General features: G+C 39.9%; 2 protein-coding genes across 3 annotated transcripts; one reads left to right on the forward strand and one right to left on the reverse strand.

The window, feature by feature from the left end:
- Window positions 1–1,761: 1,761 nt before the first annotated feature.
- LOC121780848 (flowering time control protein FCA-like) lies at window positions 1,762–12,779 on the reverse strand. 2 transcript variants are annotated; one of them, XM_042178491.1, is made up of 12 exons: window positions 12,464–12,779; window positions 12,307–12,377; window positions 12,089–12,167; window positions 11,010–11,092; window positions 10,872–10,923; window positions 4,708–4,784; window positions 4,275–4,341; window positions 3,873–3,952; window positions 3,731–3,795; window positions 2,989–3,055; window positions 2,241–2,414; window positions 1,762–2,147 (listed from the first exon to the last, which is right to left on the reverse strand). In XM_042178491.1, exons 1-12 carry the CDS (start codon window positions 12,759–12,761, stop codon window positions 2,004–2,006), a joined length of 1,257 nt encoding a protein of 418 aa, XP_042034425.1. In that variant the 5' UTR covers window positions 12,762–12,779; the 3' UTR covers window positions 1,762–2,003. The 2 variants fall into 2 exon arrangements, with proteins under 2 accessions (XP_042034425.1, XP_042034433.1); XM_042178499.1 differs by lacking the exon at window positions 2,241–2,414.
- Window positions 12,780–14,998: 2,219 nt separating this feature from the next.
- LOC121793081 lies at window positions 14,999–16,485 on the forward strand. The gene is made up of 4 exons (XM_042191286.1): window positions 14,999–15,032; window positions 15,108–15,195; window positions 15,282–15,728; window positions 15,820–16,485. Exons 1-4 carry the CDS (start codon window positions 15,001–15,003, stop codon window positions 16,483–16,485), a joined length of 1,233 nt encoding a protein of 410 aa, XP_042047220.1. The 5' UTR covers window positions 14,999–15,000.
- The last annotated feature ends 1,150 nt before the right edge of the window (window positions 16,486–17,635 follow it).

Here is a 17,635-nt window from a genome sequence, read left to right on the forward strand (position 1 = left end):
TTCCGACCCTTCAACCCTTCTGCCGGTTCAACCCGCCGGTTCGGGCCCGCCGGTTCATGAACCGGGGGCCCGAACCGGCGGTTAACCGCCGGGTCGGGTCGGTTTGTGCATGCCTAGTTAGGGTTATGTGGAAATATTTTTTTGTTAGGGGCCTGCAACAGAACTTTTGGAAACGTTAGGGATATTTGATGTAGTTCACTCTTAGTAAAATAGATATACATGTACACGTACTCCATGCTATATACTTTCCTCTTTTTGTAGTTATAAAGCAAAATATTATTTTTATTTTACATATTTCTTTTATTTAAATACTAAAATATTATGAAATCAAATATTATATATGCAAATTAAAAAACTTAATAAATTGTAACTATGATGGAATAAATATCTGTATTTTTCATTTTTATATATTAAATACTTTCTAAAAATATAATGAAATTAAATATTTGTATATTTCATTTTATAAATATTTTATTCTTTCATATTTCAAATAAAATTTTTAATTTTATTTGGAGATGTTCCTATTTGATACTCTTCGTCCACGATTAATTGACATCAATTTATTTTTTCGTCCGTCCACAATTAATTGACACTTATACTTTTTGTAATGGACCTTACATTCCACTAACTTATCACACTCACATTTTATTATAAAACTAATATATAAAGTAGGATCCATATATTATTAACTTTTTCAATCCACTTTTTAATATATATTTGTTAAATCCGTGTCAAATCAAACGGGCTCAATTAATCATGGAAGGAGAGAGTAAGATATTTCATACTCCTATTAAAAAATGAAATATACAGATATTTATTCTATCATAGTTACAATTTATAAGTATTTTAATTTGCATATATAATATTTGATTTCATAATATTTTAGTATTTAAAAAAGAAATATGCAAAATAAAAATAATATTTTGCATTATAACTAGAAAAAGAGGAAAGTATATAGCATGGAGCACGTGTACATGTATATCTATTTTACTAAAGGCTGTATATGGGCCACCGCCCACAGCAAATTAAAAAAAGAATTGAGATTGTAAGATTGGCTGTGTTTCATGAGCATTACTGTGCGTTTTAACCACAGCAGCCTCTGCTGTGTTTTTTAACACAGCAGAGGATCCATCCCTTGGTATTAACACAGCAGAGGATCCTTGTAATACCAGCTAGGAGGGTGATGATAAGTTTTGAAATTATCCGAATAAACTATTATGACGGGGACACATCAAAACCGAGAAAATAATCAATTACCCATTAATGGCTAAAAGTAGTAGTACTACAACTACTATCATTTTTACTTTTTCTAGTACCTAATTGTAAGCAACACCTAATTGTAAGCAACACTCTTTTTGGCTGATCAAACATATTGGTGAGAGATTAGCTCACTGCACCAATAACAGCCATACATCAACAACTATATATCATCCACATTCAATCATATTGGACTTCACTATTGGAGCGAATAAATGCACTTCAACAAGTAAGTTTCATAACCTAGTCAATGCAACAACATATTTCTCAAAGTACACACACTCTACCAACCAAACAAAACCCAAAGTACGAAGGTATCATCGAAAATGAGTTGCGTATATAGCAAAAGATGCCAGCATCATGAATCAGAGTTGTGACTTTTCCATCCATCCACTCACTTGGGTTATTTTTGGGTGACTAACAGAAGATGAATTGAAGTAATAGACACGACATGAATATACACGCTGCAGCCTGAATTGGCTTCTACAAGTTAGCCTGTGCAGATTGACAAAATGGTGAATCTAGCTCCCCCTCAGTATTATAAATTCTATGCAACAGAAACATATACGGAATACTATTTCAGCGAAAAATGTGCCACAAAATAAAAGTCACTTTTCATACGTTATACCCTCAACTTCTACCCCCATCATCCACATAACATACTTAATTAACTTAACTTAAATACAAGGCAGTCAACTAAAACTAACCATACATGATTCCAACAGCTTCGCTTCCTTTTTGTGAACTCATGTGAGAGCAGCTACCTTTTGCGCTTCAGATACCTCCTGGGACAAAAGTGGCTGTAAATTTGACTCGTGCAGGTGCTGTTGCTGTTCTTCTAGGTCATCAAGTTCTTCTTCATAAATTGCATACTCCTCAGGCTTCTCCCACTAATATCATATAATGGGTACCCACCAAAATCCAAAGATAAGTCGAGATCCAAGGGAAAGGGAAAAAATGCAAAAAATGGAATAACCTCTTACCCTGCTGTCACATGTCACACAATTATAATAATACAAATTGCCATCTGGAGAAACATGCTCACTCCAGTCACATTCTATAGAGTTCTCTACCTTAGCACTGGAATCAAATGCACTGGATACAGGTGCAGAATCATTGCTTGCAATTGTTTCTATCTTGCCTCCTGAATGTGAAGACTGAAGATTTGGATTTTGCGTCATTGCAGAGCGAAATAACATATACCTTTTGTCAACAAACTTGTTGCCAAGTCACATTTCCCTTTCTTGTGGCAATAAAAAGATAGAAGAGGATCTATCGATCAAGCATCAAGAGGTGGGATGAAGCTATGATGAAAAAGTTCTCCCAACAAATGAGATGAATTTCAAGCACTTAGGATTAGAAGAAATCAAACATCAGGAAAGTAACATTGGTGTGGCCTATGCTGTTATGCAGCATGAATAGGAAGCTTACATTGTTGGAATTTCCAACTTGGAAAAAGAGGTGCTTTTCAAAAATTGAGCAAACGACGGAGAAAAAATTGTTCCAACATTTATGGATTATTTGATTTTGGTGTAGTTTGGCACGTCCAAACAAAACTGTTTCCAGAATTAAAGTTTCACCTAGATTTTAGCTACAAATCAAAAATCTAGGTCTAAGAGACGAAGTTACTTGAACTCCAAACACACATCCAAACAAGATATGAAAAGCTTAGAGTAAAACAATAATTATATGACTTCCACTGGGTATGGATGACCAGAAAGAATATGCTACCTTCATTTGTTGCATTTCAATAGGTAGCATACGCACACTAGCTGGATCATTGGAATATAAAGCAGGCCTGAAGAAGACCAAAGCATTAAGCTAATAGTAACAAAGATCAAAAAACGAGATTAGTGCAGATAATAAATATATCCACGTATGTGCATGCATATATATAAGCATGTTGTTCATTGTGTGTACATGGTAGACCTGACAAACAACAGCCAGGCTCGATCATTCACAAAGCTATCAGCATCAAGAAGAACCCAAAAGGCAAACCAAATAAAAAAACTCTGAGAATTCTAATGTTAATCTCCATTGAGTTTTCTTCAATAGTTAGAGAATTTCTGATTGTCAGAGACCTGAAGGGCAAGGGGATTGTTCAAGAAAATTGCTTGTTGCTAACTTCCACTTTCCATCACATTTCTACTTATGTTTCTCACATGAGCAGTTGAAGTTTTGTCCCCGTAGTTATCAACTTATTCTTTGCCAACTCATTTTTTGAAGATGCATTATCAGAAAACAATGAATTTATGCATACACACATAATGCTTGTTTATAGCTATATATACATACTTAGGTGAAATTGTCCCTGTATATTGAGAACCATTTCTCCAGAACGATGGTCATCCATCTATATCACATAACAGAAAAATAGAAGGGACACTGCACATCTCTACGTCTATGGGATTAGAGCATAAATCTACTACCAGAAAACTATGACGAGAGAGGATTATGAGAATGGTGTAATAACCTTGAATCCCCTATTCGTGGCCTCTTCGGATCTGCAAACCGCACTATCAATGGTTGTTCACATCCCTGGGGAAAAGTATATTAGGATTCACTTTTAAAATAGAACAGAGTTAGAAACACTGACATGGAAGCATAAGCCTTACTCTCATCACATATATGCCATTTAATGCATGAATTGCAGCAAGTGCCATATCTCTAGAAATATATTCGACAAAGCCACATCCTTGAATGCCAGAGAGAGTTCAATATGAAGAAAAAAAAGGTCGAAGATACAATAATCAGAAAGCAATGATTTGCTTAGTATTTAAGAGATGCAAAGAAAAACAGATGGCAGTGCGAGTGGAACCAACTACCAAAAGAAGTTAGCAGAAAGTTTCCTTAATAACCAATTTAAGTTGTTGGTTTTAGGGTGCACAAAACTATACCAAAAAAGATCTACTTTAAGAAGATTGTTAGCAACCAGTATCCACTAGCAATAGTTTCTCGGGCATCATGCGACCCAAATGAATTAGACTAGGGAGCTCAAAGAATCAGATGATGCATACCACGATTTTTCTTGAATTCGTCCCGAACAATAAAAATCTCTTGAATGACACCATAGGGGGAAAATATCTGGAAATAGAAACATTTAGTTAGCGCATGAAAAAGCTAGAATGTCCCCTCCCCCAAACAAAAGATAAAAGAAAAGGATTGGCATAAAGTATGTCTCTTTTATTTTTATTGAAAATAAAACGCAGAAGCAACTTATGTGATTATGTTCAGGAATTTGAAGCTCAAAGCTACACATTCTCATAGGCTTGACACTAGTTCAACTAATTGATGAGCCAACTCACAGTTAATGCAATTATGCAAAAGCAAAGATGCATACAAAGTAAAGCTTCAGTGCAAGAAAATTAATAACAAAGCTATGCAAGAAAAAACAAGTCTAGCGCAAAGACAGTTCTAAAAAAGAGCAGAACACGGTTTAAAGGCACACACTTCTTCAATATCCCTTCTCGCAGCCAGTCTATTCAAGCAGCCAACATACAACTTGTGGAACTGTGCACCAAAGCTCCCTACACAAGGATAGACATACTGGATCAACAAAGAGGCAAAAAAACATTGATATAAGTCAGAAAGCATGCATTCAAAGATATCAAAGCAGGCATTAGCAAAAATAATGTATTCTCATGCATGTATTATAAAGCATCCTGCATGGAGGGGATATTGATAAAGTCATAGTAAAAATATAGTACTACCTTTTACGAAGCCCAACTATTACGAAAAGGTTTTCTTTATTTCACTCCAATGGGCAACTAATTAGAGAATTCAATAGATGTTGTATTGTGCTAAGAGGTTTTTTTGCCTATCAACTATAGCATTGCTCTGATGTTAACAGAAAATAGCTAACTTTGGCCAAGAAAACAGTACATTAATAATCATGCAATTACTAATCCTCAAAATGTTGGGATTCAATACGCACAAGACTTTCACACACTCAGGTGAATCACACACACACTCACAGTTGTATGATCACTCACAATGCAGAAGAACACACACTCACACTTAGAGTATCGAAGATGGTAATCTTGGAGAGAAAACTTGAAAACTCTTTATTGATTTTCACTACTAACTACGTACATGGTTTTGAGCTATTTAAAGCTCTACAATCAAGTAGCAACTGCTACTAACTAACTACAAGAAGAATCAAGAAAGCAAGAAGAATAACTGTTACATCTCGGCTAACTAACTGCTGCACCAACGGCTAGTTTCTTTAGGCCGAACTTCCTTCTCGGTTCAAGACCGAACTTGTTGCTTCTTCTTTCTCGGCTCAAGACGAACTCTATTCTTGACTCAAGACCGAACTTTCTTTTTCGGCTCACAACCGAGCACTCTCTTCGGCTCACAACCGAGCTCCCTTCTCGGTTCAAAACCGAACTGTTGCCTCTTGCTTCTCGGCTCAAGACCAACTGTCTTCTCGGCTCAAAGCCGAACTCAAAGCCGAGCTCAAAGCCGAGCTTCCTTCTTCTTCTGCTAGTTCCAAGCTAGTTCCAGCTCGGTAAGTCGAGCTTACCGAACTCCTTTCTGGCCGAGCTTCTTCCAACTGAAATGAGCACTCCATTATTACAATTCTCCACCTGAGGGCTCATCTCAGTTCTCGCACAAACATTGATCAACTTCTTGCAATGATCAAACTTGTCTCTACTTAGAGATTTAGTTAGCATATCTGCCGGATTGTGCAAGGTGTTAATCTTAACCACCTTCACCCTTCCCCTTTCAATCTCATCTCTAATAAAGTGCAACTTTATGTCTATATGCTTGCTCCTTTCATGGAAACCCGGATGTTTAGCCAAGCATATAGCTGAGCTGCTGTCACAATGAATCACCATTGTTTCTTGGTCAAAACCAAAATCAGAAATTACTCCCTGGATCCAAAAACTCTCCTGTACAGCTGCAGTGAGAGCTATATACTCTGATTCTGTAGTTGAGAGAGCAACTACACTCTGCAGACCTGATTTCCAACTGATCACAGTTCCAAACATGGTGAACAAATAACCTGTTTGAGACTTTCTGGTGTCCAGATTTGCAGCATAGTCTGCATCACAATACCCCTGCACAACCTCCTCAGATCCACCTTCCCAGCCATTGAACACAATCCCCCAGTCCTTAGTTGACTTCATGTACCTCAATATCCATTTAAGAGCATTCCAATGCTCCTTCCCCGGGTCTGCCATGTATCTGCTAGTCACTGAGATAGCATGAGCAAGATCTGGTCTTGTACAAATCATAGTGTACATGATACTCCCAACAACACTAGCATAAGGGATAGCCTCCATCTCATCAGCCTCTTGCTTAGTTTTAGGAGCTTGTTCCTTTGATAATCTGAAACTCTGGGACAAGGGTGTTGAGGCAGGCTTAGCATTCTCCATTCTGAATCTCTGCATAACTTTGTCAATATAATCAGTTTGCAGCATCCACAGCTTCTTGCAGCCTCTATCTCTCTGAATATGTATGCCTAGGATCTTCCTTGACTCTCCTAGATCCTTCATTTCAAAGCTCGACTTCAGATCTTGTTTAACTTTCTGAATTTCTGTCATAGAAGGGCCTGCAAGTAGCATATCATCCACATAGAGTAATAGGTAGGCAATGGGAGTCCTGCCTGCCTTCTTGATGTAAATACAATCATCATATTCTGACTTGGAGAAGCCAATCTTCTTCATCTGTGCATCAAACTTCTTATTCCACTGTCTAGGACTTTGCTTAAGTCCATAAAGACTTTTCTGTAGCAGGCACACCTTGCCTTCTTCTCCAGTCTTCACATAGCCCTCTGGCTGTTCCATAAAGATAGTCTCCTCTAGATCCCCATTGAGGAAGGCTGTCTTCACATCAAGCTGTTGTAGCTCCCAGTCTAGCTGGTTCACAACTGCCAACAAGATTCTAATCGAAGTGTGCTTAACAACTGGAGCAAATACTTCATTGAAATCAATTCCTTCTTGCTGTGTGAAGCCCCTAGCCACCAGCCTTGCCTTGAATCTGATTCTATCTTTATCAGTGGTCTCAATCTTTTTCTTAAACAACCACTTACAACTGATCAGCCTCCTTTCTTTTCCATCTGTAGTCAGTCTGGATTTATCCACCAAAATCCATGTTTTGTTCTTGAGTAAAGATTCCATTTCCTCATTCATGGCTTCAATCCACCTTTCTCTGTCTTTACTCTTCATGGCTTCTTTATATGTGAGAGGATCTGCAATATCAATGCCCTCAGCAGCACAAAGTGCATAGTAGACCACATCAGAAAACCTTTCAGGTGGTCTTGTATTTCTTCTGCCTCTATCTCTTGCTATCTGGTACTCTCTGGCAGAATCTGCTGTAGGCTCATCAATTTTTCTACCTCGAGCTAGAGCACCATCATCCTCTGGTTCAGACTCACTTTCTGAGTCAGAGGCTCCACCTGCTCCTTGGCAAAGTCCCACTGGCTCCACCTTGAGGAAATCACTCTCAACTTCATTGGAGTCCAGCTTCCTTTTTAAGTATGGCATCTGATCCTCCAAGAACACAACATCCCTACTCACCATCACCTTCTGCCTACCAGGCTCAATGCACCAGAGCCTATACCCCTTAACACCCCTCTGATACCCCAGCAATATGCATTTTAGAGCCCTAGCCTCAAGCTTACTTTGCCTAGCATGAGCATAGGCTGCACACCCAAACACCTTGTATTTTGAGTAGTCACTATGGGCTCCATACCACATGTAATCAGGAGTTTCAGACTTAAGGGCAGTAGATGGACACTTATTTATGAGATAGGCTGCTGTATACACAGCCTCTCCCCAAAATCTGTTGCTCAGACCAGAACTGAGTAACAAGCACCTTACTCTCTCTAGGATAGTCCTATTCATCCTCTCCACAACACCATTTTGCTGGGGGTTACCAGGAACAGTGCGGTGCCTCTTCATACCCTTCTCTTTGCAAAACAGATCAAACTCAGTAGACAAGAATTCCAAGCCATTGTCAGTTCTTAGGCATTTAACACTCCTTCCCTTCTCTAGCTCCACCTCTTTACACCATATCTTGAATTTTGTGAATGTCTCTGATTTTTCTTTCAGTATATACACCCACAGTTTCCTAGTGTAGTCATCAATAATAGCAAGGTAGTATTTCCCACCACCAATTGAGCTTACAGGTGAAGGGCCCCAGAGATCACTATGTATGTAGTCTAATGGGGCTGTAGAAGAGTGAATACCTGTAGGATAGGGTGCCTTCTTTGCTTTTCCAAGTATACACTGCTCACAGGGGTCCATCTTGTTGAAATCTCCAGAGATCAGGCCCTTCTTGATGAGTTCTTTCAAGCTTCCTTCTGCTGGATGGCCCAATCTCTTGTGCCATAGCATTATGGAATCATCTGACACTGCATTGCTTTCTCCATCAACAGCCTTAGCCTTCAGATAATAGAGAATGTGCTCTCTGTCAGCCTCCATCATCACTGCATTCCCAGATTTCACAAGCATCTTTCCCTGACTCATCAATATGGTGAACCCTTTCTCCTCCAGCATTCCCAATGAGATGAGATTTCTTTTCACTTCCGGAATATACCTCACCCCAGTTAGGATCTTTATAGAGCCATCTTGCAAACTTAGCTTCACTTTCCCTATCCCTTTGATCTGACACACATGGTTATTTCCAAGAACTACAGTCCCTGATGCTTCCTGAAGATCATGAAACCAAGATTTGTTGGGGCACATATGGAAGCTGCACCCTGAGTCCATTATCCACCTGTGACTGATCCCATTATCACTTACATTCATGAGTTGAGCAGGGGGATCAGTACTCTCTACACAATCAGAAGTGTTGTGGCCCTCAGAGGCTAGTTTTCTCTTCCAGGCATGGCAGTCCTTCTTCAAGTGCCCTGGTTTCTTGCACCAAAAGCATGCTCTGGTTTCCTTCTGAGCATCAGAACTTGAGGGTTTAGAGCCCTCAAACTTTTTCTTGAAGTTCTGCTTTTTGAACTTCTTCACATTCAAGGCCTCTGCAGTTTGAACATTGGAGCTTGCAGAGCTTCTGCTGGTAGTCTTCTGGAGTTCCTTAGCCATCAAGGCCGAGTAGACTTCTGCATAGGTGATAGCCTTATCTCTGCCATAGATAATTGCATCACTCAACTGGTCATACGAGCTAGGCAAGGCATTCAATGTAAGAATGGCCTTGTCTTCATCTGAAATTTTAACATCCACAGAGCCCAGATCATCAATGATCTTATTGAACTCCTCCAACTGCTCTATGATAGATTTTTCACCAGAAAAACTATAGGCATAGAGCCTCTTCTTGAGATACAGCCGGTTAGCCAAAGATTTTGCCAGGTAAACTTCATCTAACCTGTTCAAGATCTCCACCGCAGTCTTGGCTTCTTGAACTTCCCTCAAGACCTTATCTCCAAGGCACAGAATCACTGCAGAATGTGCCTTGAGCTGCATCTCCTCCATCTTTGCCTGAGCTTTATCATCAAGCATTGGAGCCTTTCCTTTCTCTTCTGTATTTGCAAGAACTGCGGCCAAGCCTTGTTGAATCAAGACCGCCTTCATCTTCATCTTCCACAGGCTATAATCATTCTTGCCTGTGAACTTTTCTGCATCAAGCCTTGCTGCCATCTCTGAAACCGTTTGATCCTTTGCAAATCAGCTTCAATATCCCCTTCCCACAGACGGCGCCACTTGTTGGGATTCAATACGCACAAGACTTTCACACACTCAGGTGAATCACACACACACTCACAGTTGTATGATCACTCACAATGCAGAAGAACACACACTCACACTTAGAGTATCGAAGATGGTAATCTTGGAGAGAAAACTTGAAAACTCTTTATTGATTTTCACTACTAACTACGTACATGGTTTTGAGCTATTTAAAGCTCTACAATCAAGTAGCAACTGCTACTAACTAACTACAAGAAGAATCAAGAAAGCAAGAAGAATAACTGTTACATCTCGGCTAACTAACTGCTGCACCAACGGCTAGTTTCTTTAGGCCGAACTTCCTTCTCGGTTCAAGACCGAACTTGTTGCTTCTTCTTTCTCGGCTCAAGACGAACTCTATTCTTGACTCAAGACCGAACTTTCTTTTTCGGCTCACAACCGAGCACTCTCTTCGGCTCACAACCGAGCTCCCTTCTCGGTTCACAAACCGAACTCCTTTGCTTCTCGGCTCAAGACCAACTGTCTTCTCGGCTCAAAGCCGAACTCAAAGCCGAGCTCAAAGCCGAGCTTCCTTCTTCTTCTGCTAGTTCCAAGCTAGTTCCAGCTCGGTAAGTCGAGCTTACCGAACTCCTTTCTGGCCGAGCTTCTTCCAACTGAAATGAGCACTCCATTATTACACAAAAGATAACAACGAAACAATTTGACCACAAATAAAGTAGAAAACTAATGAATCATCCCAAATAACATTTTTTCACTAGAGCAAACCCATTTGGAGAGTGAAACACAATAATGGTTGTAAAATTCAGGAAATGGAATCTTGAAATGAAGTCTGACGGCATTGCACTGCAAAAGCAACTTAGCATACCGTGTCAAAGATTATGCATTTATTTACTCAAATGGATGACAACAGATAATATTAACTAACACACTACAATTTAGAAACAAAAAATACTAGGAAAGGGTGTATACTACCAAGGCGTTCGCGTTCCCTTTCTGCATATTTAACTTTTAGAGGAATCGCTGCCTGAACAAAAGTAGCATGTATGAATATATATTCAGATAGGTAAACTTTGAAACCATTCAAAATTTCTAGTGCAAGCGATAACTAACCCCAGGGAAAGTATAGTGACAGTTAAATGCTCCCATTGCATGCTCAGCTTGGTCAATCCTTGCATACTTCACAAAGCAACACTCTACAAATAGATGACACAAAAATTCATTTAAATATATTCCTTTGATATAGGTCCAACTACAAGTAATCCTAAAAGGTTTGGCAAAGCATGTACAGGAGTATCTGATAGATAGCAGCACAAGACAGTATCGAATGAGATGATTAAGCTGAATAAAACACTGGTATTGCACGAAAAGGTAACAGCCCTTCAACTTCAAGAATGACTTTTGGTACAACTCGAAGAGTATTATAAAACATAGATCATCCCATAGTTCAATGAACAAAATAAGAAAGCCATAATATTTAGATTTTTTAGAAATTGTTGATTTTATAAATGCAAACTCTTATACTCCCACTTAAGTTAACTATGTTACCCTTGCTCTAAGGTAGACTTAGTCTCATCTACTCAGATTGGAAACCTTCAACTGATAGCTTTCTGAAACAGAAACAAATTATACCCAGAGAATATAGTAAATCTTTCTAGTCTATAGACCCTGTACACTTAGTGTATCTCAGGCATGACGCATTAAAAATTTAAAACCTTCAATAAACCAAAACATAAAAGCAAGGGTACATTCACAGAAAAGAAACTGACCATATTTTACAACTGAGACTATGAAACTGATGCCACATTATCAGTGAAAGGCAAATTATGAAAATAGAAGCAAGACAAAGTACTTAGTCAAGTAGTGGTTTCCAATCAAATTTCGATTATAACAATACCTGTGAGGTGGTGTTCGGTTTCCTAGATAAAATAGTACCAAGATATAATCTAGGATGGAGTTGTGAGATTATTTTAGTTGGAGGGGATTAGTTATGACTAGTTATCCCATGATTATACATCTAGGATTGAGTTGTGGGATTGAATCTCATGAACAAACACATTACATATTTAATCCCGAGATACAATCTTGCAATTTGAACACCCCCTGAGTGTATTGAACCAACCACACAATATGATCCGACATAAAAAAAATATGAACGCAAAGGTAGAAACCACTGAACCATTGATCCATACCCTGCTGTAAACCGGTCCGCTTATCCTTGAGAAGAACAACCTCAATAATATCTCCAAATTCCCCAAAAACAGCGCAAACCTTAATAGAAGCCAAATATCACAATGTTCAAAATCAAAGATATCTTAATATAAAATCAAATTTGGAGGCAAAATTGTGCTTCAAAGTTTAAGCAGCACATCCGTGATCATCAAAGTTATTTACTCGATATTTTACTTACATCAAGTTCAGTAGCTGTTTTAGGTATCCCCACAACGTATAGCTTCACAAATCCGTTGTAATCAACACAGTCTGTAGAAAAAATCGCACTCAAAACGCCGAAGATGCACAATTAAAGTAGAAAATAAGCTTTTCAGATAAATTAGAAGCTGCAATACTGGAGTGGGGAATTGGTCTCTTTTGCCCCGAGAGAGGCAGCGAATGTTTGGAGTCGCCGCTGAGGTGGAAGCCAGTGGACTCGTTCAGCTGACCACTCAAATTTGGGTGGTGGCGGTGGTCCAATTGGTGCTGGTGGCTGCCGTTGAATTGGTCCTGCCGTTCTTCGCAATAGTAATAGCCTCCATCGGCCGGAAACGGCGGCGCTGGAGTGCAGTGATCGGCGCGCCTCTCCCCGCCGTTTTTCTCCATAGTTTTTCTGGTAGATGCTGTAATTACTATTCCAGCCATATAGACCATTACTTATTGCAAGTAGGAGATAGTACTAGGAAATGAAGGGCTTGATACCGGAAAAACGGTATATCGATCGTATCGTACCAATAAATATCGAAAAATATCGAATTTTCGATATACCGAAATTTTCGGTACGATACAATACCGTATTGTAGGTTTTCAATTCTATTCTATGCTTATACTCGTGTACGATTAAAATTCTCTTTTGAATTAGTACTAATTTATCCGTTGGTCTTGAATTTATGTAGGTTAATATTTTTAGATGGTTTCAACAAAATGAAGGGTTTGGTGCTCAAGATGTTGATAATTTTTGCTAATTATTGTAATGTATTTTCTTCTGACTTGACTTGATTATGGTATGTTTTGGTGTTTTGTTGTGTTGGATTTTGATTATGGAGATGTGAACAATGTTTATTTTATTGTGTTGAAAATATATTAATTATGGTTTTATTTTTCAGTTTTGAAATTATATTTTTCTGTATATAGGTATTCGAAATGGTATAAAATTGGATCAATTCTTTTTTTGGTAAAGGACTTTAATTGAATTCCATTTTAATGAAGAGCATTACTTGTATTCCGCCTCAGGGAGTGACGCATAAGAGTTCTGCGTCATTAACAGAAAGACGCATAATAATTATGCGTCGTTAGTTATTGACGCATAATCGTTATGCGTCGCTAAAAACGACGCATAAGGGTTATGCGTCGTTAGATATTGACGCATAACCATTGTGCGTCGTTCATTAGCGAAGCATAACGCTTATGCGTCTTTATTTAGCGACGCATAATTCTTATGCGTCGTTCGTTGAGTTTTAAACCGGGCAGAAGGCAGAACTAGCCAGAAACGAACGAGCAGAAGCAGGGGACGAAACCAAACGACGAAATTCCGACGAATCCGAGCAAAATCCGGCGAATTTCCACCATTTTGCAACCATATTCCGGTAATTGTTCTTCAATTTGGCTAAATACATCCTTTAATGTTTAATTTGGGCAGGTTTTCCGTAATTTAGTAAAAGTAGGGTTTTTGATTAAATTGATGGATTTTTGGTATATTTTTGTTGTTTTATTGCATATAATTAGGGATTATGATGAAATTATGGGTTATGATGAAATTGATGGAATTTTTGGTCAACTTTTCGTAATTTGTGTATTTCATATGGATTTAATTTAGCAAAATTAGGGTTTATGATGAAATTGTTGGATTTGTTGGTCAATTTTCCATAATTTGGGTATTTCATACGCATATAATTGAATGGGTAGAAGCAATTGATTAATTTTTTGTAATTGTGCCCCTTTTGGTGGGCGATTTTATGTAATTTGGGTATTTCATATGCATATATTGCGCCCCTAAGTTGCAATTTAGTTAACTTGTTGAGTTGTTATGAAAAAAATTGAATCATGGGTGAATGTTTTGAAGTAGATGACATCTGCAAGTTCCGAACAACAGTTATGCTATGGACCTGAGGATCCATCACTACTGTTTCATCAGAACGAACACATTTCAGCCTCCTTGTTGGCGAATGGCACAGCAAATGTGTTGAGAAGTCGTAGGACGGAGAGTAAGGTGTGGGCATTGCCAATACATGAAAATGTGACGTATTGGCTAGATGTATGGGGGTTCAGAGGCGTGGTTGAATGTGGAAGGCCGATGAGGATGGACAATGAGCTAATAACGGCCTTGATCGAGCGCTGGAGGCCTGAGACACACTGTTTCCACCTTCCAGTTGGTGAAGTTACTATAACCTTACAGGATGTGCAAAGCCTGTGGGGTTTGAGAGCAGACGGTCGTGTTTTCACTGGCCGTGACTACCCTGTTGGATTTGAAGATTGGTCCAGCAAGTGTAGAGATTTGTTGGGATGGATACCTGACGCAGAAACCGAAACGAAGCACGGTGGTTTGTTGATGACGTCTCTGATCCACCAAGCGACGATGTCGTTGGGTGATGGGCTGCCTGAGTATGCATACATTCAAAGAGCACGTATACATGCTCTGATCTTGTTAGGGGGGCTTATTTTACCGGACACCACAGGGTGCAAGGTCCCCTTTATGTGGTTAAATGCCTTAGACGATCCGGAAGATGTGGCTAATATCAGTTGGGGGAGTGCTGCTTTAGCATACCTGTATCATTATTTGTGCGAGGCTTCTATAGGCAGACAGAGAAGAGATGTGGGTGGACCTATGGTTCTCTTGCAGCTGTGGGCCTGGGAAAGAATGCCTACATTGAGGCCAGCCTTCTTGATATCGCCTATGCACACGCCGTATACCCCGTGTGGAGCCAAGTAATGTTTTTGTTTAAATTAACTCACATAATTATGTATTTTGTTGATAACTTTTGACATTAATATTATGTATAGGTGGCACGGAGTTACTGAAATTGGAAATGCTCCCCGACATTCAGTAGCTCATTATCGTGATCAGTTATCACTGATCCGTCCTGGCCAGGTGAAATTTATTTGTGTTGTCTTAGTTAATTAATTTACTTACTATAGTATGAAATTAATTGTGTTTTTTATTTTATTTGTTTGTAGTTTATGTGGACACCCTATGCAGACTGTATCCTCCCTGAGTACTGCATTGATTCGACTGCATCCTACTTGTGCGATACTTATTTGGTGTGCTGGTCATTTGTCGAGGCACACGAGGCTGGACGCGTTTCCCGACAATTTAACCGCTACCAGCGTATTCCTCAGTACTGTGATAGGATGCTACATAGCTCCGGCCATTTGAGTAAAAGTCACCGCCGTGGGAGGAAGGGCGCTGATCGGGCTAAGGTACATAAGTTCTTCATTGATGAATGGGACTTGCGCCACGACAGGTTCCAAGCAACTTTTGACCATGCAACGACGACAATGGATGGTCGCATTAATCCGGGCTATATGGAGTGGTACAATAGGATCACCGTGTCGTACCTAGTTCAACCTGGGACACAGTCAACTGAAGGGATGAACGAGGCAGCCCCTTCTAATTTATTGGCGGTATGTGATGTTTTTGTATATAAAAATGTCTTTAGTTTAAAGTTTGTATTGCTCACCGTGGTATGATGTCATTTGTATTTGTGTTATCTAGGTTGAGACCCTTCAGGGGATATGGCATTTGACCTCTGAACATGACACAGACCCTCGGTTACGGCAGATCCGAGAAATGGCTGCTTCGGCACTTCGTGCGATGAACCATGCTGATGCGATGGAGTATCCATCTTCTCAACGGCGAAATGTGGTCATGCCGCCACGCCCACCAACTTCTCTTCGTCATGGACTGCCGGGTGTCCGGACGGGTGGGCACGGGATTACGCGACAGCATAGGTTGTCGCAGCAGCAGCAGCCGCAACCTGAGAATGCGGTACCAGAGCCCTTGAGTCCGGAGTACGCTCCACCAGGATGGTCTCAGCTGAGTGGTGCAAGCCACGAGCCCTCGCAATGGGGAGCACGCGCGTCATGTGATTCATTCTTTGGCGGTGTGTCTGATTGGGATGCAGCTCAACCAGGACGTGATACGTACTTTCAGAATTATCAATTTATGGATCCTGTGGGGGAAGAAGAGGGTCCGGAAGAAGAGGGCGGGGAAGAAGAGGGCGGGGAGGAACATGACGAAGTAATATTCCGACCACCGACCGCGGGATCCTCACGACCATCAAGTACGATTGGGAGGGCTATGGAGAATGTATTCAGGGGATTTTCAACAAGGAAGAACAAAGGGAAAGCTCCGACAAAGTTCACGCCTCCATCTAGATAGATTTCGGTCATATGTTGGTATTTGTGTCTATTGAAACAGGTTGTGATCGTAAGTTGATTTTTGAACATTTTTGATATGATGAAACATAAATACTTCGGAATGTTTTCTACGGTGGAATGAACAATATTATGATTTTGATAAACAAATATAAACAAATATCGTCATATGCCCGAAACATGTTTCAAAAATCAACATACGACCACACCGGGCGAAGTGGTTGGACTCGTTATAAATTTACATAAAATCGCCAGACCGGGCTTTTTAGAAAAATAAAATCGCCCGACCGGGCGAAGTTTCTGGACTGAATAGTGCATGACGAAATTCACCCGGTGACGCATAACGATTATGCGTCGTTCTTTTATGACCATAACTATTATGCGTCGTTCATTGGTGACGCATAATCATTATGCGTCACTGGGTGAATGTCGTCACGCACTGTTGAGTCCAGAAACTTCGCCCGGTCGGGCGATTTTATTTTTCTAAAACGCCCGGTCGGGCGATTTTATGTAAATTTGTATCGAGTCCGGCCACTTCGCCCGGTGTGGTCGTATGTTGAAATTTGAACATTTTTAATGGGTTGAAACATGTTTCGGGCATATGTTGGTATTTGTTTATCAAAATCATAATACTTGTCGTAATAACAATCATAATAACTGTCATAATAAAAAGCATAATGATTGTCGACAACATCTCACAAATATTGAAACATACACATAGTAGCTATCACATCTCACAAATGTTGAAACATACACATAGTAGTTATCACATCTCACAAATATTTACCACGTCTTTACTGAACGGCACCGGCTGAGCAATTTCTTCGGTCATGCCCCTCTATCCCGCAATTTCTGCAACGGCGGGGAGCTTTCGGTTCATCTTCCTCCTGGACATCCATTTGATTAAGTATCCTCCTTCTTCTAACTCGGCCACGCGTTCTAGGAATCAACTGCTGAGGGGTGATGCACAACTTCCATGAAGGTGCAACCCAATACTCTTCGTGTCTTGGTGCATCAAATGAAACTTGAGTATAGTACTGTGATCTCCATGTACCTAGGTAGTACTTCTCATCAATGAGGTCAATCATAACATGACCTCGGTCTCTAGCAACCGCACAAGCATGCGAACAAGGGATTCTCCACATCTGCCACTT

Source organism: Salvia splendens, chromosome 2 (genome assembly GCF_004379255.2).
Source record: "Salvia splendens isolate huo1 chromosome 2, SspV2, whole genome shotgun sequence".
Lineage (NCBI taxonomy): Eukaryota > Viridiplantae > Streptophyta > Magnoliopsida > Lamiales > Lamiaceae > Salvia > Salvia splendens.

Bases quoted from the DNA above. Each gene is read 5' to 3' on its own strand.
- LOC121793081 (XM_042191286.1), top strand. From the start codon at position 15,001: ATGCACACGCCGTATACCCCGTGTGGAGCCAA. The intron at 15,196-15,281 runs GTGAAATTTATT...ATTTGTTTGTAG, and splicing joins CACTGATCCGTCCTGGCCAG to TTTATGTGGACACCCTATGC. The intron at 15,729-15,819 runs GTATGTGATGTT...TGTGTTATCTAG, and splicing joins CCCCTTCTAATTTATTGGCG to GTTGAGACCCTTCAGGGGAT.
- LOC121780848 (XM_042178491.1), bottom strand. From the start codon at position 12,761: ATGGTCTATATGGCTGGAATAGTAATTACAGCATCTACCAGAAAAACT. The intron at 4,342-4,707 runs GTGTGTGCCTTT...TTCTATTTCCAG, and splicing joins CGAGAAGGGATATTGAAGAA to ATATTTTCCCCCTATGGTGT. The intron at 3,953-4,274 runs GTATGCATCATC...CTGGCATTCAAG, and splicing joins CGAATTCAAGAAAAATCGTG to GATGTGGCTTTGTCGAATAT.